Here is a 22395-nt window from a genome sequence, read left to right on the forward strand (position 1 = left end):
AAACTTCATGCATGTGAATTGAGGATTTGCTATATGCTCAAGGCTGGAGGAAAGGTGAGCAGACATCCCTGTATAACCTGAAGCACCACCTTTCACATCCATTCCTGCAGGCCCCACTGTGAGGGCTTGTGCCCTGCCCACAGAATGCCCATGACCTGGCCTCTGATAGTTCCTGTGGACATGGCTCATTCCGGTCATCAAGATGATGGGCTGGCTCCACTTCTGAAGTCACCTAACTTTTCAAAACCTTCACAGACCCATTTTTTAAATGGACCTAGACTCCAATTTACTTTTCAGATTCCAGGACTAACTGATCTCTGAAAATCCAGGCAGGTTTCTTTAAGAAACTAATCACACCACTCTTATCTTCCAAGTGGTTTATGCTGTTTAGTTTTCATTTGCATTGGTCTATGTGATCTCCCTAAGAGTCCTGGAAAGTGGACAAATATTTTGCATCTTCCTCTTTTACAGATAAAGAACTCAAGGCTCAGAAGTCAAGTCGAGTCATGTCTTGCCAAGGCAACAAGACAATTAAGGAACAAAATCAGAACTAGAAAGTGGATCTTTGCCAGGCATGGTGGTTCATGCCTGTAATCCCAGCACTTTGAGAGGCTGAGTCGGGTGGATCACCTGAGGTCAGGAATTCGAGACCAGCCTGGTCAACATGGTGAAACCCTATCCCTACTAAAAATACAATATATTAGCCAGGCGTGGTGGTGCATGCCTGTAATACCAGTTACTCAGGAGGCCAAGGCAGGAGAATTGCTTGAACACGGGAGGCAGAGGCTGCAGTGAGTCAAGATCGCTACACATCTCACTCCAGCCTGGGCGACAAGAGCAAAACTCTGTCTCAATAAAAAAAAAAAAAAAGAAGAAGAAGAAGGTGTATCTTAAGGCTCTTGGTCCACAGCCCTTCCCCACAGGGTATACCATCTCAGGCACGGTTTCAGGAAGAACGGGCAAAATGAAAAACACAAGAACAAGAAGGAGTGGTGAGGATGCACTAAGCTTAGGAGCATTAAGACAGAGAGACATAGGATTATACATAGCCAAGAGGCTCAGCGAGCAAGGCAAGGCAGGAGGCAGCAGACACCTGCTGAGCACTGCAAAGAAAAATGCAGGAAAAGAAACAGAAAAGGAGAAATGGTTAAAGAAGATACTAGCACCATCTTCTGTCTTACGACTGTTCTTCAAAATTATGTTTACCAGTACAGTCATGTACCATATAACAACATTTCCATCAATAATAGACTGCATGTATGACAGTGGCCCAATAAGATAACCCTGTATTTTTATTCTACCTTTTCTATGTTTAGATACAAATCCCTACCCTTGTGTTACAGCTGCCTACAGTATTCTACACAGTACAAATAGTAGAGTAGTACTCTACACAGTAACACACTGTACAGGTTTGTGGCCTGCACCACCTAGCCTACATGTGTGATGGGCTCTCCCATCTAGGCTTGCATAAGTGCGCTCTATGAGGTCCACACAATGATGACATCACCTAACAACACATTCATCAGAACACATCCCTGTCAATTAAGGGATGCAACGCATGACTGTACTAAAATTTGTGAATTTTAGAAACAACAGACAAAAATAGTAAGTATATTCATATAACCCTCTAGACGAGAGAAAGACACATTTTCCTACATTACAGTTTAATAAAGCTATCATAGCTTTATTAAAAAGCTATGATAGAGTAAGATCATACTTGTTAGTGAACAGATGAGAACTTAAAGCTGTCTCTTGAGATCATTTAATTTCTTATTCTTAAGTCTTATTCCAAAGACCTCCCCTACAAGCAGGCCTTGGTCCTAGAGTGCACCTTGCCACCTTTTCACCATTCTACCTCCCCAGCAAAGGGCTGTCTACCCTGGTTTACCCACAGTAAGCTGGGACAGTGTACTTTTCAGGTTCCTGTCCCTCTACCTAGTGCTCAGAATCTGACTCTGTCTGGACCTCAAAGACACAGCTACTCCCACAGGTGGCCAGCCTGCTCCCAGAAAGGAAGGTCCTCATACAGGAGACAGGAGAGCAGAAAGGAGCTCGTCTGACGATTGCAGGTAGAGAGAGGAGGAAAGAAGTTTGTGGTTTGCTTCACGGGCACACTTTTTCCCCAATTACTTTCCCAATATATAAATATATAAAACCACCATTTTCAATTCGATGACACATAGGAGTCTACTGAAAGAATCATAAAAAATAAACAAGGGGAAAGACCTGAAGATGTCCATTGCAGTCTATCTTCTTAGGTGAGGAAACTGAAATCTAAGTAAATTTAAGGTATCTCCAAGGACACAGAACTAATAGAAATAAGCAGGCCTCAAACACAAAACTTTTGGGTCCAATCCAAAGAATCAGGCATAAGACATGCCTACTTTAAAAGATGTTTCACTTTCTTCTATACTATACACACTAGAAGACCCCATCTTACATAGAGAGTGAAATGTCAAGACATTGTCATTCCATCTCCCCCAAGTAAGCCTCCTGTTTCTGGCCTCAGCACTGGCTCCTCAGCTCCCCCATTTCTGTTACGCTATTTAACACTCACTTAACATTCTCTCAAATCCTCCTTTTTCATGGTCTCCTTTAAAATTCCTCTGGATGTCTCAAAACTGTCCCACCTGTGATGCTTCTCCCCTACATCCTCACCCTCCTGCAGCCACTTCAAGTTCTCCCAAGGACTAGTGAGCTCGGCACGGCTCTCCTCATGCTCTGCACGCACTTGCCCCTCTACCTGACACCTCTGAGCTTCTTCAAGTTTTGGCCTTCCCACCCCTGCTCCCAGAACTGGCTCATCTTTACCACTGGGTACTCTTCTAGTTTCACATGTCAAGACCTTCCTTGAGAAAGGACAGCTTTCACATCAAACCCCTGCTCCAAGTCATATACACAACCCTTCTAGCCTAGACCCTTGTCTCTCCTCTAGCCACATTAAGCTACAACACTAGTGGTTTTAAAAAAAAACTACTTCTAAAATCAAATGTCCTCAGCGACCCGTTAGTTTCATCCCTGGTACATGCCAACAAAAAGAGTAACCTGTGTACGTCCAAAAGCACGTATAAGAATGCTCACTGCAAGATCAGCAAGCACTGGAAGCAGCCAAATCAGCAGGGGAGTGGACTTGCAAACAATGACTTAACAACAGCACAATGAAAATCAACACACGACTGCCACACACAACGCAAGCGAAGCTCACAAACACGATGGCCAACAAAAACACAGATAAAACATACATTATGTGCTTTCATTCACAGAAGCTCCAAAACAGGCAAAATTAGTCTGTGGTATTAAGGTCAGGACTGGGGTTACTTCTGGGGAGAAAAGAGGGGAAGTGCTTGGAAAGGACATGAGGAGATTTCCTGGGTGCTGGCAACATTCTATTTCTTGACTTAGGTGATGGTTACATGCATATGTCGATTTGGGGAAAATTCATCTAACTACACATAAGATTTATGCACTTTTCTGTATGTGTGTCATACTTTAATTTAAAAAGCTTATTTTAAAAACACATGGCTGGGCACAGTACCTCATACCTGTAATCCCGGCACTTTAGAAGGCCCAGACAGGAGGCTCACTTGAGGCCAGGTGTTCAAAATCAGCCTCGTCAATGTAACAAGACCCAGTCACTACCAAACACTTTAAAAACTAAAATAAAAACACACACCAACAGGTACAGGGGATAGGATGTGATAGAAATATCTAAAATTGTACTGTGGTGATGCCTGGACAGCTCTATGAATTCAATGAACATCACTGAATTACACAATTACAATGAGTGAATTTCATGGTATATACAATTATACCTCAATAAAGCCACATATATAATTTTATATATTTTTTTGTGTGTGTATATATATACATACATACATACACACATACTAGAATGAGTAGGGTCACTAGAATATAAGTAAACTCAAAGCAGGCAAACACTTTGCTTGTGAAGGTTATTTGTCTAGCTCCTAGAATACAATAGGAACTCAAAAAACATTTGTTGAGGGGGAGAAAAAATTGGATACTACCAAAACTTAACTCTCAAGAGCTTCACTATATATAATCTTCTTGAGGGAGGTTTCAGTGACAGTTACAGAATAGAACTAAAGGCCCTAATTTCAGACTTTTCCTGTCTTTGGCTTCGCTCACATAATAGTGGTCAAGAGCCCTGACTCTGGGTTCAGATCCCAGCTCCACCACTTACTAACTGTATGACTCTAAGCAAAGTTACTCTTTGTGCCTCAGACTCTTTACCTGCAAAATAGAGATGACAATGGTAATAGAACCTACTTCACAGGGATGTTAGGGAGATTAAACCTGTGACTCTTCACATAATAAGCATTATATTAATGTTTAGAAAATAAAGCTGAAAGAAAAAGTTTTTTCTTCTCAAAGTAACAAGGTAATAAACCTTTTCTCTGGAAGGGAAGGATGGCTTTGGTGCTTTACCTGATGAAATGTGTACTTGAACAAAAGTGTCAAAAACTCCACCACAGGGAACTGGGAGTAAGACTCGATTCTTCTTAGGTGAACACTCACAAAGAGCCGAAGAAAGTCGGTAAACTTCTCGATATAGCTAAACGAGACAAGACAAAAGGTGACAATAAGAAACCCAGCCACCTCCTTAGAACTTAAATTCAATCCAAAGTTCTTTCAGTACAGAACTATACAAATTTGTAATATATTTTCTTTTAAAAATATAAAGGCCTGCAACAATTACCTACAGGACAGGCAACCCTTCATTCCATTAACCACCTGAAACATAGCAGAAAAGCAACTTTAATCCTCAGACACTGTCTGCTAAAGCTTCTTACAATCTAGTGCGCTCATATTTACTAAGTCATTTGTGTTGTGACCCAATTAAAGTGAAGGGAAATCAAAAAGTTGATGGGCAGATCACTGTATGATTTCAATCTGGCAAGTCCAGAAGGCTGGTTTTCTTTCCAGGAGGCCAAAATACTAAAATGAATGGTGCTAAAGACACAAAAACAAAACCAGGCTACAAATGGCATGGCATCCAGGTAAGATGTACTCAGGCTTGCAACCTAATGGCCATTTTTTTCCCCCTTTGGTTCCTGGTGCTAATTAAACACAGCATATCCCAATACTCTAAAAGTGATTTCAAACATAAGGGAGGAAGGCTATTAGAGCTGGGCAAGCCTCAGGGACTTTAGTCTGATGCTTCCATTTTGCAGATGAAGCCCAGAGAGGTAAAGTGACCAGCCCAAAGTCACTCAGCCAACTCATGGCAGAACGGGACTATCATCCACTCCCAATCCAGTGCTCTTTCTTTTCACTTCACAGTGAATCCCCAACTCATTTGTATTCACAAAATCATTTCACAGAGGAGTGTGGGTCACAGCTGCAAGGATAAGAGATCTCCGTTATTAAATACACAGCACATCATCACTCTCACATTTCAGAAACTGTCATTTTAAGCCCCTAAATACCAAAAGGTGATTAGAAAATGAGATGGCCATACTTTCATAAATCACATTTCAGAGACCAACACAAAAAGGTAAAGACATACTAGGCCTTAGCTGAAAATGAAATAACGGCTAAAAGCAATTCTGAAACTCATTACTGCAAAAGCTATTTTTCAAAACAAAGATATGTGAAATAATAAAAGGAGAGAAAACTACTACTCAGAAAAGCAAAACTGGCCCAGAAATAACATGTCCCATGTTGCTCCTGGGACCTATCTCCCTGAGGGTGGCCAGCCTGCCTGCCTGACCTCTATGTGGCCGAGCTTATTTGCAGCTTTTTAAAAAATACGTATTAATTTGTTTTGATAAAGAGAACGGCTGTCTCTGTGGATCATGGGGCCAAGTACTCGAAAAACAGTAAGGCACTAAAATCAACTGTTTCTAGAGACAGGAACATATAAAGACACTTCTCTCTGGTGTCATCAATCACTAATACTCAAGAGTAGGAACTCCTTCCTCACTCGCTTATGATAGTTTTACATGGATATTCAAAGTCACCAGCCAGCTGACTGTTCTTTAGGAAGATGCACTCAATTCCCTACTACCCATTTAAAAAAAAAAAAAAAAAAAAAAAGCCATGGGCTAAATACAGAACAATCTCAATTTTACTTTAATATCTAACCCAATTTTTTAAAAATACAAATAAGGCTGTTCAGTAGCTAAAACTACAGATTTTATTTCACCTCATTTTCTTTCCCTTGCCCACCTTCTGGTACAGGTGCTAATGAACAGTAGAAAGTTAAGGGGAAAGGAAAGGCAGTAGAGGGAAAGAGAAGCCAAGGATCTGGTTAGCAGCTCCTAAACAACTGAGAATAGACTGAGCTGTTTAGAATTAGTGGTAGGGGACCCAGAGCCAGGAAGCAAGCACACAGCATTACTTATGTCACCTTTCTGCTCCCAGGCACCTCTCAGCTTTCACAGGGCAATAGGAAGCACAGGATTAAAATGTAAAACCAAGAGCACAAAAGTTACACGTAACATCAGTACATAGACAATCCATAATGACATTTCTATACCATCCAGAAATGGAAGCCACAACAAAGTTGTCTGTGACTACATTATGATTAAAGTCAAAACAACTGCTATTTGATAATTGATACAAGCAGCTAGATTTTTAAATTTACATATGAGATATTGACATGAGACACACAGATCATAAAAAAAAAAATGAAGGTAATACAGCCTTTCTTAACAACAGACAGAAAGAATATGAAAGTGAATAATGATGCCTTTGAATTCATGTAGAAAGCTATCACCAAATAATTTTTAAGAACATATTACCATATCAGATTGTGTTATAGAGAGCAAACATGACGGTTTTACAATAACCCAAACCAAAATAATCTTATATACCAATTTTTTAATTTTAGAAAAATGTTATAAAACTGTCCAATTTAAAAAGCACTAAAACTTTCAACTTTAGGTACTTGACTTTATATTCTGCTATTTACTCTAAGGGAAAGAAAATAGCTTAATAACAAAGGGCAATCTAAGGAAAACTGAGAATATTAGTAACTTTTGCTGCCATGTCATCTGTAAATATTTACTAATTCGATACAATTTATTGCTTGAAAGTCTCTAAACAGTCAATCTGATTGTTCATAATATAAGTTTCCAACTTCCCTCTTGTTTTCATACAGCAGTAGTATCATGTTAACCAAAGTTGTAAGATACATAAATGACCTCATCTGCAAGAGACATAAATCATGAAACCCTGCCTCAGAGTACCATGATAGAATCATCTTTTAGAGTGCTTTTTAAAAAAACAAAGGAGGTCATTGTAGGCGCCATCGAGAGGAAAATAACAAAGAAACACAGTTGTGTGCTACATTAACCTGTGCACACATTAACATCCCTCCTATAGTTTGATGAAAACTTGCCATTGATGTAAAACTCACAATAATAACAATTCCTGTATACTGCAGGATGTTCACTTGGGAAAAGTCAAATAGTAAAAACTGACACCAAGTGAGAAAGGGCGATTATAACTCCTGTACCTCCACGGACCTCTTCTCCTGTTCTTGGCTACGCAGGAGCAGCAGTTTCAGTCCCTGCACCACCTCAGACCTGCAAGCAAATAGTAAGGAAAAGGGGGCAAGAGGAGTAGAAGGGAGGACAGGAGATGGATGGGGAGAAAAGACAACAAACCTACACAAGGCACAAGCATTTTTCAAACTCAGTCACTTCCCTTAACCACCCAAGCCCTTCCAGCTAATCTCAGACTTACTGGCACACACCTACCTTTCTGTTCCTCACCAGGAGCCCCATATTCTGAAATCAAAGAGGATTACAGATGCCATGCAGCACAGCATGGTAAACAGTCAGGGCCCTTTCTTGGGGCACACCAGCTCCACGCCTGGTTTCATTACCTCTCATCGAGCTCTTCTAGCCTGCTCTTCACTGTGTGGGCATTGTTATCCTTGGTGATTTTCTGCAGGAGGTAGAAAGTCTGCTGGAACATACGCAGTAAATACTCCTCAAATTCCATAGGCACACAGTTCTTGGACATGAGTTCATTGATGCAGGACATGGCCAGGACCCCAAGCCGGCCACGCTCCTGACCCGAGACACAGTTCTGGCTGCTGCCGTTAACTGACGCCATCTTTCTGGCACGGATGTCACAGCCAAATCGCGCAAAGTGGAAGATGGTGGTAAGGAGGGATGGGGTGATGCTGGCAGATAGAGGAATCCAACTGAAGAGATGGGCCAGGCACTCCAAGGCCAGGGAACAGATATACTCACTCTCCACATCAAGGATGGGAATTGGCTGATTCAACAGTTTGGCTGAACTGGGACTCTGCAACAGGTTACTCAGTAAGTCACCTGAAAAATAGGAAAGGCTTTTAAGCTATCCAGCATCAAATCTCTTACAAATAACTTTAAGTAATTTTCCTTCAAAAAAAAATATATTTTTTTTTCACAGCTAATTAAACTGATATATATATAGATATATATATATATATCAGTTTAATTAGCTGTGAAATAAAAAAATAAAATCTATATGCTCAAAGTTAAACACTAATTAGGAAATTTTAACAGTACAGTACAAATAAGATAACTGATTATGATTCTTAGTGAGGGGGATCTGGATATAATCTTTAGTGTTTTGACTTAAATTTAGTTTTAGTGAGATTTGTACAATAGCGGTTTCCCAGGAGACATAAGTGAAGAGAAGATGGGATTATTCTCTGGCTGCAAAACCCCAAATCCACTCAAGTTTTTCTTTTCTTGCTAGTCTTCCCCCAAATCATGACCTTGCTGTTGAAAAGCATGATACATGACCATTAAATAAATAAACAAATAAAAACCCCTAACACCACATACAAAGTTGGGCACCAAATGAATTAAAGACTTAAACCAAAGATAAAACTTTAAAGGTAACAGAAGAAAATATAAGAGTATTTGAAATATAAGAAAAGAGAGAAAAAGACTCCTTAAAACCACCAAAATGAAAACCTTAACAAAAAACACTGATGAATATAATATCAAAATTAAGAGTTTCTAATCAAGGCTGGGTGCAGTGGTTCATGCCTGTAATCCCAGCACTTTGGGAGGCCGAGGCGGGCGGATTACCTGAGGTCAGTAGTTCAAGACCAGCCTAACCAACATAGTGAAACGCTGTCTCTAGTAAAATACAAAGTAAGCCAGGCGTGGTGGTGCATGCCTGTAATTCCAGCTACTTGGGAGGTTGAGGCAGAAGAATTGCTTGAACCCAGAAGGTGGAGGTTGCAGTGAGCTAAGATCACGCCATTGCGCTCCAGCCTGGGCAACAAGAGCGAAACTCCATCTCAAAAAATAAAAAATAAAAACAAAAACAGAGTTCCTAATCAATGAAAAACATTAAGGGAAAGTTACTAGGCGGACAACAGACTGTGAGAAGATGTTCACAATTTCTAACATCGAAAAGGACTGAAAGCTAAAATCTATTTTTAAAATGCTACACATCAGTAAATACAACAACCCCAGTACAAAAACAGACAGGTGATATGGAGAGACAATTTTCAGAGAAGAAATTCTAAAGCATATGAAGAGATTTCAAATTCCATTAGTAATCAGAAAAAGCAAATTAAAAGCAGTCGGAAAAAATGTTGGCAAATGCCAGACGTCAAGTACAAGGAATGGACGTAGGAACCTTCACAAGGCGGTGCAGGAGGAAGGGCCATTCTGAGGAGGACCTGGCACTCTGGAATCCTACTAAACATTCACATATCCTCTCGCCTGACCATTCTCCTGGTATGCTCCCAACACAACCCTCACACGGGTCCATGAGGGGACAGGCAGAGGTGCATGAAGGGGAGAGCTAGAGGCAGTCTGGCCTCCTCCTTGGCGGGAGAAGATAGGGAATGCAGAGGCAGATATCATATCACACAGTGAGCATATAGAGGACTAAGGCATAGATGGGCAACAGTTTGGAGAGACCTTAAAAAGATACAGTTGAATTAAAAGAAAGAAACAGAATGATAGTTTCACTATAACACTTACATATTAAAATATATGGACACAAAACAGTAAGTTCTTACAAGAGCATGTTACCAAACAAAAGATAGAGGTTATCTACATTAAAATGGCTGTTGATTATGGGGAAGGGGGTCCACAAATTCAAAACTATTTTTAAAGGAATACTAAGATGCTCTTTTCCTTTTCCACTTTCATTATCTCCAAGTGTACAATGGAGCTTTCCAGAGGCTACATCACACAGGATATTGCAACAGATGAAATGCAGAAGCTGCCCTTCACTAAGCCACATGTTAGAGATTTGCAAAACTGCAAAATACCACCACTTTTCTCAGTGAATTTTTCTGTTTGCTTTGAAAAATGTAGGTTTTTTTATTAAAGTATATTATCTGTTAATATGTAATGGGTTCATCAGTTATTTTTAAATGAATTAATGACTATTTCTATATTTTTCTCAGTTTTTCTATCAACAGATATAACTTACGAAGTGTTTTGAGGACTTCAGTAATTTTTTAAGAGTCAAGGGACCCCAAGACCCAAAACTGGAGAAACATGGGGCTACTCTGTGAACCTGGACCAGTAGTGTAATCAGAGAACTTGTCAGAAATACAAATCATCAGGCCCCAACCCACGCCTACTGGAGTAGAGCCTGAAGGGGTTGGGGCCCAGGAATCTGTGTTCTTATAAGCACTCCAAGCGATTCTTATGCTTGCTTGATTTTTGAAAGCACTAAACTAAAGGAAATCAAACAAAATGAAACAGGAAAAAAAGCTGTAAAATTATTTTAGAGAAGACAAAAGAAGAAAAATATTTAAAACTATAACAACAGGCCAGGAGTGGTGGCTCACATCTGCATTCCCAGCATTTTGGGAGGCTGAGGCAGGCAGATCACTTGAGCCCAGGAGTTCAAAACCAGCTTGGACAACATAGCGAGACCCCATCTCTACAAAAAATACAAACATTAGCCAGGCATGGTGGCGCATGCCTATAGGCGCAGCTATTCAGGAGGCTGAAGTGGAAGGATCGCTTGAGCCCAGGGAGGTCAAGGCTGCAGTGAGCTATGATTGTACCACTCCACTCCAGCCTGGGTGACAGAGCAAGACTCCGTCTTTAAAAAAAAGAAGAAAAAAAAAAAAAAAACCTATAATAAGAAGAAAAATTTCCTGAAATTTGATGTGACTGTACAACATGAAAAGGTTTATCCTGTTCCAAGAAAAAAACGATGAAGAGTGATCAATATTAAGAATGTTTAAAATGAGGAAGCAGTGTAGGCAGAAAAGTACAGATACAAAGGAGAAAACACCTCAGTCAGACTTCTCCACAGTAACATTCACAGCCTGGGGACATTCTCTCAAACATGCAAAAACTCAGGTAACTCCACAAATTCTTCTCAAGGAGGATATCAAACAAACAAACCACATGGATAAAGAGACAAATCAAAATAAAGAATTAAGGAATGGAGAAGCTGTAGCAAAAGGACACACCAGCATCAAATTACATAGAGACTCAAGACTAAACAGACGTAGGAATTACAGAGGGTAATTCCTTTTTAGCTAGCTAAAAAGTTAGCTAGCTAACTTTCCCATTTTTCACAAGGAAGAAGTCCCAAAATACATGGTCTAAAATTAAACATGGTGAGGGGGAGGTGATACACAAAATTTGAACACGTAGTACAAAATTGATTTTTATCATTTTTTCTTAACCATACAGGTATCTTTTAGAAACTAATATTTCTTATAGAATTGTAGAAAAAGCACCTCAAGGTCAGCAATTCCTTTAATTTAATATGTTGTTACATTTAAGTAAAACCTGGCCAGGCATGGTGGCTCATGCCTGTAATCCCAGCACTTTGGGAGGCCAAGGCAGGCAGATCACTTGAGGTCAGGAATTCGAGACAAGCCTGGCCAACATGGTGAAACCCTGTCTCCACTAAAATACAAAAATTAGCTGGGCATGGTGGTGCATGCCTGTAATCCCAGCTACTCAGGAGGCTGGGGCAGGAGAATTGCTTGAATCCAGGAGGCAGAGGTTGCAGTAAGCAGAGATCGCACTACTGCACTCCAGCCTGGGCAACAGAGTGAGCCTCTATCTTTAAAAAAAAATCAAGAAAATGCTGGGTACGGTGGCTCACACCTGTAATCCCAGCACTTTGGGAGGCTGAAGCAGATAGATCACTTGAAGTCAGAAGTTCCAGACCTGCCTGGCCAACATGGTGAAACCCCATCTCTACTACAAATACAAAAATCAGCCAGGCGTAGTAGAGGCCACCTGTAATCTCAACTACTCGGGAGGCTGAGGCAGGAGAATCGCTTGCTCCCGGGAGGCGGAGGCTGCAGTGAGCCAAGATCATGCCCACTGCACTCTAGCCTGGATAACAGAGTGAGACTCCATCTCAAAAAAAAAAAAAAAAATCAAGTAAAACTAAAATTTAATTGTTATTAAAAACAAAAAATATATAATCTGATACTATTTTTGTCTTTTTATCTGTCTTATCTCTGTGTAGAGACGTCTGGGGTGATCAAATATTATTTGATGTTCTTTCTATATGAGATACTGGGTAAATGTTTACATTTTATTTTGTACTTTATCGCACTAGGTCTCAAATGTTTGGGTTTCAGAAGTCCTCACTCTTAAAAATTACTAAGCATCCCAAAGAGAAAGCTCTTAGGAAGGTTACTTCTATTAATATTTGCCATATTAGAAATTAAAGCTGAGAAGTGTTTAAATATTTAATTCATTTAATTACAAAGCCATCATGTTAGCATAACATTTTTAAATGAAAAAAACTGTATTTCACCCAAAACTAGTGAGAAGGGTAATACAGTTTTTATATTTTTGAAATCTCTTTAGTGGCTGGTTTAAAAGATAACTAGACTCTCCCAACTGCTTCTGCCTTCACTGTTTTGCAATAGATTGTTTTCACTGAAGTACGTGAAGAAAATGCAGCTCCACACAGATACGCAACTACAAATGAACAAAGGGCTTTAGTGGCGTTTTCAAGTGACTGTGTCTATTCTATCATATTAAAGTCTGATGAACAGTCATTTCTGAGGGTTAACTGCAATATGAAATCTGGAATTAACTTTTTTATTCATATACTCATGAGAGAATGGGAATAAAAATGACAAACAATGTCTTAGTATTTTTATGAACAAATACCTGGCCTTTGGGACTTCCCAAAAGGGTTTAGGGGACTTCCAGGGGTCCCCAAACTTATTGAGAGCTGAGGCCTTACATTAATGCTGGATGAACATGAAGAAGTTGGTTAGCCTTTCTTGGCCTCAACCTCCTCCGCCATTATAATGAGGATTTTGTGAATTTATTAATGAAGGGTTTACGTTCTATTCTTAAAAGTGGACTTATCAAGTTGATTTATGAGAAGCCAAAAAAAAGAGCTGTCCCTAGTATGTGGCTCAGAAGACTTTTTCCAGAATGGATGCTAAAAGGAAAAAAAAAAACAAAACATCTATAATAATACTTATAGTAAAAGCAGTAACAGCCACCGTCGCTCTGTGATTATTTGCTTGGCCCTATATTGAAAACTACATAAGCATATTCTAATTTAATATTCACAACTCTAAGGTAGGTATTATTACCCATATGTACAGATCATTAAAATAACTAAGGCACAGACAGACCAAGTGTTTCCCCAAGTCCCTCTGTTAGCATGAGGTAGAAATGAAATCAAACCAGGATCTGGCCTCAAAACCAATGTTCCCTTCCAAAAAGCAAGTTAACTGGGAAGATAATGCAACCAGGAAAAATGAGCAGTAAGAAAGCTAATATTTAAATACAGAAAAATATTCTTAATTGTTCTCTGTATTTAAAAAGAAGAAGAAATATGGAAAAACATGTATGGCCTAAAATCATATGTAAAATAATAGCATGTGTATACCATGACTACAAGCATAGGAAGACAAATATGTGAAGACAAAGACTGAACAAGATTATGCAAAGGCAAAAACTGTTTAGGTGGATATGAATGATCTGCGATTGCTTTTGTCCTCAAAAGAAAGAAAGTAGCAGGACCGTGGTCATGGAAGTCAGCATTTACTAAGGAGTGTACCACGACTCATTTGCCTAAAAAGGTTGGGGCCGGGGAAAGAACCTGTTAAGGCTATTTCTCCATAAAAATGATTTTACTCAAATTTAAAAGTTTCAAGGTATTTTAGTGGATGATGGAAGTGTTTTTCAAAAATTTCAAAAATTACACTGTAATCAAAGTGGAAGGAATCACCACAAAACAGATTCTGCTTCATGCGGCAGCACTTTCAATACAAACCTAAGAGAACTTTATCAAGTTCTCTTATTTTTTTGTTTTTTTTGTTTTGTTTTGTTTTTGAAGACAGGGTCTTGCTCTGTCACCCAGGCTGGAGTACAGTGGTGCAATCATGGTTCACTGCAGCCTCAACCTCCTGGACTCAAGTGATTCTCCCACCTCAATCCTCCCAAGTAGCTGGGACTACAGGCATGAGCCACCCATGCCCGTGTGTGTGTGTGTGTGTGTGTGTGTGTGTGTGTGTGTGTGCGCGCCCGTGTGTGTGTGGGGGTGTGTGTGTGTGTGCGCGCGCGCCCGTGTGTGTGTGTGTGGGTGTGTGTGTGTATGAGATGGGGTCTCACTATGTTGCCAACACAGGTCTCAAATACCTAAGCTCAAGTGATCCTGTCATCTCGGCCCCCGCAAAGTGCTGGGATTTACAGGCCTGAGCCACCATGCCCAGCCCTGTAATAAACTTTCATGCAAAGCTTTTTAATTACTGAAACTTCATGTTTTTCTATCAGTTGTATATTTACTAACTTAGGGTTTCTCAACCTCAGCACTCCTGGCACCCGGGGCTAGATCATTCTTTGGTCCCCTGTATACTGTGGGGTGTTTAGCGGCATCCCTGGCCACCACTCACTAGATGCCAATAGCACTTCTCCAGTCATGGAGACATTAACAAATATTCCCTGCAGGACAAATCACAGATCTAACTGCAGCCTTGGTCCAGTAAAAGAGGGGGGAAACTCTATTCAAGGAGCCCCTGGAGGAGAAAATAAGATCACAGGAGTTGTAAGTGACCCTCCCAAGTCCCACCTTTCTATAGGTAGTATATAAGGAATACATGAAAAGATGTGCATGAAGATATGCAATCTGTTAAGAATTGGCCTCAATTCATGCTCTCTGATACATCCTCACCCTGAAGAACTTTTCATCATCACCTATGTACAGCTCTATGTTTGAAACTATATATCATGTGCATGAGAAAGATATGGTCCCTTAATTTTACTGCAGAACAATCAAAGCTAACTCAGAATTGCTGTAGTCACATAATCTCATTCTGTGCACTTTTTTCCCCATTGGTCCAGGCAGAGAGAAGTGAAGATGAGAGGAGATGAAGGAAGATGAAGCTGATCAAGTGAAGCAGGAAGGAACAGCCTCAGCAGGCAGGGGGCAATGTCCACATCTTCCCTCATTTATCCACAGAGAAAGCTATTCCCTTTTTATAGTCAAGGACATCAGCAGTCAGAGAAGGTAAAGGATTCACTCCAGGTCATAGAGTAAGTGGCAGGGCCAAGACTCAAAACCAGGGGAAGAAGGAAGTGGACGAAAGTGGTGAGAACGACCAAGAAAGCAAAGCTAGGATGATGACCGTGCACCTAGATTCGGAATTCTAGGGTTCTGGTAGGGGTTCATGTCCCCACTCTGCTCACTGGCGATGCAACCCCTGGCAAGCTTCCTTGTTTGTAAGCAAGAAACAGACTATCATCTGTCCCACAGCAGTCCGATCTTGTGAGGTGAGTGATCACTACTGCAGCCAGTTTAGGAGTCAGGGTAACAATTTGGGGGAACTATGCTGAGAAATAAACCACACACATTCCTTCAAACCTTTTTCTACATCCAGACTATTAAAGGAGTTGTTGTAGGAACTAGTCCCTGGGCTTGGTTCTTTAAAAGGGATGAGACAGAAAACTATATTAAAAGAAAGTATATGGGGAAAAAACCCCACAAGCCTCAGGGGGCTACTAAACCTAACACACGGGGCAGGAGAGTTCCGCAGGGGCTGAGCTGGGGTGTGCTAAGGTATTTGTTTGGTTGCTTCACTGGGCCTAAAGTTTCTCAGAATAAATTTTCTCCAGAAAACTGATATGGTCAAGAAAGCAAAACAATTTTCTGGAAATTTTACTGCTTAACTTGGCGTCTTAAGTGCACAAAGACAGTTGAGCAAAAGCATCAAAATGAATGGTGGTTGCATCATCAGCACTGTCCAAATAGTGGGGCAAGATCTAATGACCTCACTTACATTACCATAAAAAGAAAGAAAAACATTGTAACAAATAAACACGCAATTTTTTTTAAAAGGGAAGTATACCAGCTTAAAAGCTTATGTCACTCCCTAGGTGCCCCTATAGTCTCAATTTATTTTGTTACTTCTCAAATACTGAAATCCAACATTTCAAAAAATTTTAAGAGGCAATTCTCAAGAAGTAGGCACCACATTTTAGGTTTTGTTACATGCAAATGGCAAGTTCATATTTTATTCCGCCTAGCCTCATAAAACCTGGGCAACACATGGAAGAGGTAACCACACATTTCTGGTTTGTATTATTTGACATTCCCTAACATGGCCGTGAGGAAAATAGAGCCTATCAAAGTATAAACTGAGTTAGCTCAGAACCTCTCTGGATGAAGCCAACTGAAACACAAACAAGCGTTTCTTCTACAGTAAACTGCTGCTGCTAGTAAACCGTGCTAGCGAGTAGTCAACTGTCTAAAACAAATCTAATTCAAAAGAACTAATCTTGACTGGGTATGGTGGCTCACACCTGTAATCCTAGCAATCTGAAAGGCTGAGGCGGGCGGATAGCTTAAGCTCAGGAGTTCAAGATCAGCCTGGACAATATGGCGAAACCCCGTCTCTACAAAAAATACAAAAATTAGCCAGGCATGTTAGTGCACATCTATGGTCCCAGTTACTTGGGAGGTTGAGGTGGGAGGACTGCTACAGCCCAGGAAGTCGAGGCTGCAGTGAGTTGTGATCACACCACTGCACTCTAGTCTGGGTGACAGAAAGAGACCTCGTCTCAAAAAAAAGAATTAGTATTTGCAAACAGAATTTAAATGAAACGACAAACTTAACTGTGGATACTCCAAGGTGTTCGTTCACTCATAAAATCAAATCTCTGAATCATTTCCAAATGTTTCTTTAATCATCCAGATACTGCAACATATAAATCTGCTGAGCCACCTCAAAATCTACCTAAAGAGTAAAGGTTTGCCACCAAATACAAAGTTCCATTTCCTATGAGCTTATAATGCACTCTAGAACTCTATAATTATTTGTAATCTAAGCAGTATGACAAATGGCTCTCTAATAATTTTTAATCCAAGTAAGATAATAAGAATTTGTAATAACTAGTGCACTATGAGTACCCCTCAAAACTTTCAGATAGATTTTCAATTCTAGAGTAACTACAAGAATTTCAACTTCCACATACTAACAACAGGCTACATAAAACAGTTTGGGCTTAGAGATGTCTGACTTCCACAGCCTATCTCCTTGAAGTAAAGGAGAAGATGTGGAAATATTTCTCATTAGCCACATCAACCTTTACAGTAGAGGAAGAAATATGTGCCAATTCACAGGATGTACTCTGCTGGAAAAGCATTTGTGATCATTTAGTGTAAACAGCAGCATTTAGAAACTAAAAGTTCCTGTTCAGATGCAATTTCCTCTTTCCATCCATCCTTGAAAGCAGTCATCTTTAGATGAACTGCATTCTGAATTTTGAAGCAGATATTAATACACTGTGGACAATAACTAGCAACCAGTAAACTATTTAATAGCCTCTGCAAATATGCCCCACTTTACCAAATGACTCTTAACCAATGTTGACTCAATGCTAACTACTGCATAGTCGCCACTATGCAGGCAGAGAGGTCCCCACTCTGCCTTGGGCAACATGAGTCCAGTGAGGAAGAAAGCACTCAATATTCCTGTTCCTATGTCCTCTCCTGTGGGCTGCTGCCCACCTCCTGCCACCCCTGTAGAAGAAGGACAAGCAGAAGTGTCAAGCCCAAAGGCTCCTACCAATCTCAGCACAAGCACATAGCCATGACATTTGGGAAAAAGAAAAAAATGAGGACAACGACCTAGGACTATTTTTTTTTATGTAATTTTTAAAAATAGAGATAGAGTCTCACTATGTTGCCCAGGCTGGTCTCAAACTCTTGGCCTCTAGTGATCCTCCCACCTCAGCCTCCTCAGTACTGAAGACTACAGGTTCAAATCACCACACCTGGCCCCCAATACATTTAAAAAGAAGAATGCCTTGGCTGGCAGGCAGACCATACCACTTTCTCCTGAGGTCGGGGATGGTGGTGGAGTGGCAGCAGTAACACTGTGTTTGTCCCAGACAGTCTCCAAGATACCTACCAAGAAAGGAGAAACAGAGTTATAAGAGAAATAATGTCTAGCATATAAAGATTTAGAGAAAGTTTCTTGATACCTTTGATCAAACATCAGCACCTGAACATCCCTCTCTTGACCATGTCCTCCTCCAGCAAGCAGCTGTGCCTCTCGACTTCACAGCTGCCTTCTGGCTCTCCACTGCTTCACTGTGGTCTTGCAGTGTGGCCTCTCCCCACTGATGCCTCCAGCACTGCTCTTTGCCAGAGTCACCTGGTTGCTGCGTGCACTCACCGGTCACTTAATCCCCATCCTCCTTGACCACGCTGTGGCATGACAGGCCATTGCCTATACCCTTATCTGAGCCAGTAGCACCAGTCTTTCCTGGTTTTTCTCTGGTTTCTTTGAACTCGATTCCATCCCTTTCACTATTACTTCCATCCTCTGCCCATGAGTCACTTAAACACACATGTTTCCCCAGGTTCCCTTACTGCTGCTCTGCTTCTCCTCACATTTCACTCTCACTGCTAGAGTGACTCATCCACTGCTACAGCTTCAAGAAAACATATTCTGAAGCCTCTCAAGTCTCCTGTTCTTGGCCCAAACTCACCTTGACTACATACACCAAGCTCTGCATCACATGATGGGGGCTTCAGAAACAAGGCAAGGCAATCACAGACCTGCATGTCCACCTGCTTCCTGGACTACACTACATGCATATCCCAAACTCAACTTTTCGTTCCCCACAAACCTGCCACTAATTCTCTTTCGTTCCTCACGCAGGAACCAGGCCGGAAATCCTGGCCTCTGCTAGCCTCATCTAGCCTCACCTGACCCAGGCTTCAGCCCACCCAACAGATGAGATCTGCTGTTCCTTCTATATGTGTCCCTCTCAACCTCTGACCTGCTCTCCTCCTCCCAATTTCAACTTGACCTTTCTACCAGACTAAATGCCACCTGCCTGTCCCTCAAAATTCCATTCAGCTGTCACCTCCTTCAGGAATTGCTACACATAAAACATAACTCTGTTACAGCTCTTAAAACATCTTTAACTGCTTACTTGTCTCTCCCCACTGAAGTGTAAATTACCTGAGGGTGGGAACTGCGTTTTCTTCCTCTTTGTACCCATATGGAACCCGGAACATAAAGTGATCATAAAGGCTTTTGAAAATATCTTATTCTCAAATTTTTCATACTAAAACCTGAATAAATCTTGAAAGCATTATGCTAAGTGAAAAAGCCAGACACAAAAGATCACATATTGTATGCTTCCATTTTTATGAGAAGTCCAAAAAAGGCAAATCCATAGAGACAGACTAAGTAGATTAGTGAACGCCAGGGATTGGGGGAGAGGAGAATGGGGTTGGGGGGGCGCGGGTACGGCTAATGGGTACGAGGCTTCTTTTTAGAGTGATGACAATGTTCTGGAATTAAATAGCGCCAAAGGTTGCACAACCTCAAGAATATACTAAAAGCCAGTCAATACTGCAATTTAAAATGGTGAGTTTTATCTCAATTTTTTAAATATTTAATACACTGCTAGGCACAGTAGGACACAAGGTATAAAACATGGTCCCTAACATTAGAAATTTGACATTTAGTTGGGGTGTCAAAAAATGTGCTTTGAGACCAGGCACAGTAGCTCATGCCTGTAATTTCAGCACTTTCGGAGGCTAAGGCAGAAGGATCACTTGAGCCTAAGAGTTAGAGACTAGCCTGGGCAATACAGGGGAGGTTGAGGTAGAAGGATCACTTAGGTCCCAAAATTTGAGGCTGCAGTAAGCTGTGTTCACATCACCACACTCCAGCCTGGGCAACAAGAGAGATCCTGTCTCAAAAAAGGAAAAAGAAAAAAAAAGTGCTTTGAACGAACAAATACTCTGAAGGTTTAGGTTTACCCCTGGGGCTTTAGGGAAGGATGCGGGGGCAAATGCCAAGCTCTTTTTTTTTTTTAAAGAGACAGGGTCTCACTCTGTCACCCAGGCTGGAGTGCAATGGTACGATCATAGCTCACTGCAGCCTCAAAATCCTGAGCTCAAGCAATTCTCCTTCTTTAGCCTCCTGAGTAGCTGGGAATACAGGCATGCATCATCACACCCAGCTAACTTTTTTGTTTTGTTCTGTTTTGTGTTTTCCAGAAATGGGGGTCTCAATATGCTGCCCAGTCTGGTCTCAAACTCCTGGGCTCAAGTGATCCTCCCACCTCAGCCTCCCAAAGCGCTAGGATTACAGGACTGAGCCATTGCACTAACCCAAGTTTATTTTTTAAATCAATGGTTCTTTCAGCCAATTTTAAGTGCCCACCACATGCCAAGCACTAAACTGGAGATACAAAGAAAGTTCCTAGACATCCAAGAAGAAGCCTGGATAAAGGAGTTAGAGATAAAAACACTTCTTTTCACTACAAGATTCCCTCAAGTAGCAAGCCCAGGCTGCCGGCACTCCCAGGACCTCATGGCCAGGCATTGCATACGTGCCTCCCTAGCAAACAGGTCTCACAGCAGCACAGAGAAGCCACCCCGGGCACCCAGGGTACTCCCCTCTCCTCCTACCTTCCTGTCTCATGTTGTGGTTTGCTTTCTGTTTCTTCTTACCCTTTACACCTTGTCACGAGGCACTCATCAAACAGAAGAGACAAAATGCTACATACAACTACAACCTAGTGCACAAGGAGATGGCTCCACACCACGTCTCACTTCCTTACCCAGAACGGGAATTTTCATATCCTCCTACTCCAACTTCTCCTGATCTTCAATTCAAATTATTTTAAATAGAGTGCTTGCCACCCACCTAACTTATCATGCAGTGATTGGCACTGTAGGCATACTCCTATGACCTGGACTCTCCCTCACTGATCACAGTTACAGTGAGGACCAATTAGTGAAAGACTACGAGGAAAATAAGGCTCAAATCTATTTTGCAGTCCTACTGTGTGCTAGACACTGGGCTATAGGTGTTGGGAATGCAGCTTCCCATTTTCACGCTATCTCAGAAACAGTGCAAACAACTGCTCAAAACTGCTGAGCGCCAAGGCCTGAACTCTGGACGCCTGCGGGCAGGCCTCTATCTCTGTGTACTACCATACTGCTCACCTGTCAGTAGCCCAAGCACTGTCTGCACCTGGTCCAGTAGCAGCTTCCGCAACTCCTCCTTCCGAGCCACACTGAGGTCCTCACGGGGACAAGCCAGCTCTTCTGAAGTTGTCTTCAACATGATCAGCCCAAGAGGGGTTGTCACAGGGGACTGGATCAACTGCCAGGAAAAAGCATGTTCTGAGCAGAGTGTTGAACTGATAAAGTACAAAGAGGACTCAGCAGTATTAAAGTTGTGAAGCATCTGTGTGTGTTTAATCTTATATGAACATAAAACAACACTTCAGAAACATCACTTAGAGGCCGGGTGCAGTGGCTCACACCTGTAATCCCAGCACTTTGGGAGGCCGAGACGGGCGGATCACCTGATGTAGGGAGTTCGAGACCAGCCTGACTAACATGGAGAAACCCCGTCTCTCCTAAAAATACAAAATTAGCCGGGTGTCGTGGCGCATGCCTATAATCCCAGCTACTCGGGAAGCTTACGCAGGAGAATCACTTGAACCCAGGAGGCAGAGGTTGCAGTGACCCGAGATTGCATCATTGCACTCTAGCCTGGGCAAAAAGAGTGAAACTCTGTCTCAAATAAAAAAAAGAAACATCACTTAGAGGATATTTAGGGAGCTCTTTTTAATCATTCAAAATACATTCTCATCATATTTTACAGACAAAATTCTAATACCATGAACTTAAAAACAGCTAGAAAACAATCGTCTTTTATACCTAACATGACCATTTTTATACATGTCCAGATTCCTACCACAGCCTTTGTTACTTTTTCTAGTAACCAAGTTTTGTGTGTGCATGTATATAAATTACATCTATATTAGTGATTAAGATGTGTAAATCAATTTGTGATGTCTTTTCAATATGCATGCTATTAAATCAACTTTATACTTCTAAACTCTGCATGCTTCAGAAAAGGTAATGATTAAATATGGCAGAGCAACACCACACATACATGTCATTAAA

At 41.2% G+C, this 22395-nt stretch overlaps 1 protein-coding gene across 2 annotated transcripts in view; it reads right to left on the reverse strand.

Moving 5' to 3' along the window:
- XPO6 (exportin 6) overlaps positions 1-22395 on the reverse strand; it is a 116220-nt gene that overhangs the window by 50845 nt on the left and 42980 nt on the right. For both annotated transcript variants that reach the window (XM_011982342.1, XM_011982341.1), the window contains 4 exons: positions 21424-21583; positions 18277-18354; positions 7856-8309; positions 4450-4576 (listed from right to left, as the gene is read on the reverse strand). In XM_011982342.1, the coding sequence (XP_011837732.1) occupies positions 4450-4576; positions 7856-8309; positions 18277-18354; positions 21424-21583 (819 nt within the window). The remainder of the gene's footprint in view (positions 1-4449; positions 4577-7855; positions 8310-18276; positions 18355-21423; positions 21584-22395) is intronic.

The sequence above is a fragment of the Mandrillus leucophaeus genome, unplaced genomic scaffold, assembly GCF_000951045.1.
Source record: "Mandrillus leucophaeus isolate KB7577 unplaced genomic scaffold, Mleu.le_1.0 Scaffold24, whole genome shotgun sequence".
In the NCBI taxonomy this organism is placed as follows: Eukaryota; Metazoa; Chordata; class Mammalia; order Primates; family Cercopithecidae; genus Mandrillus; species Mandrillus leucophaeus.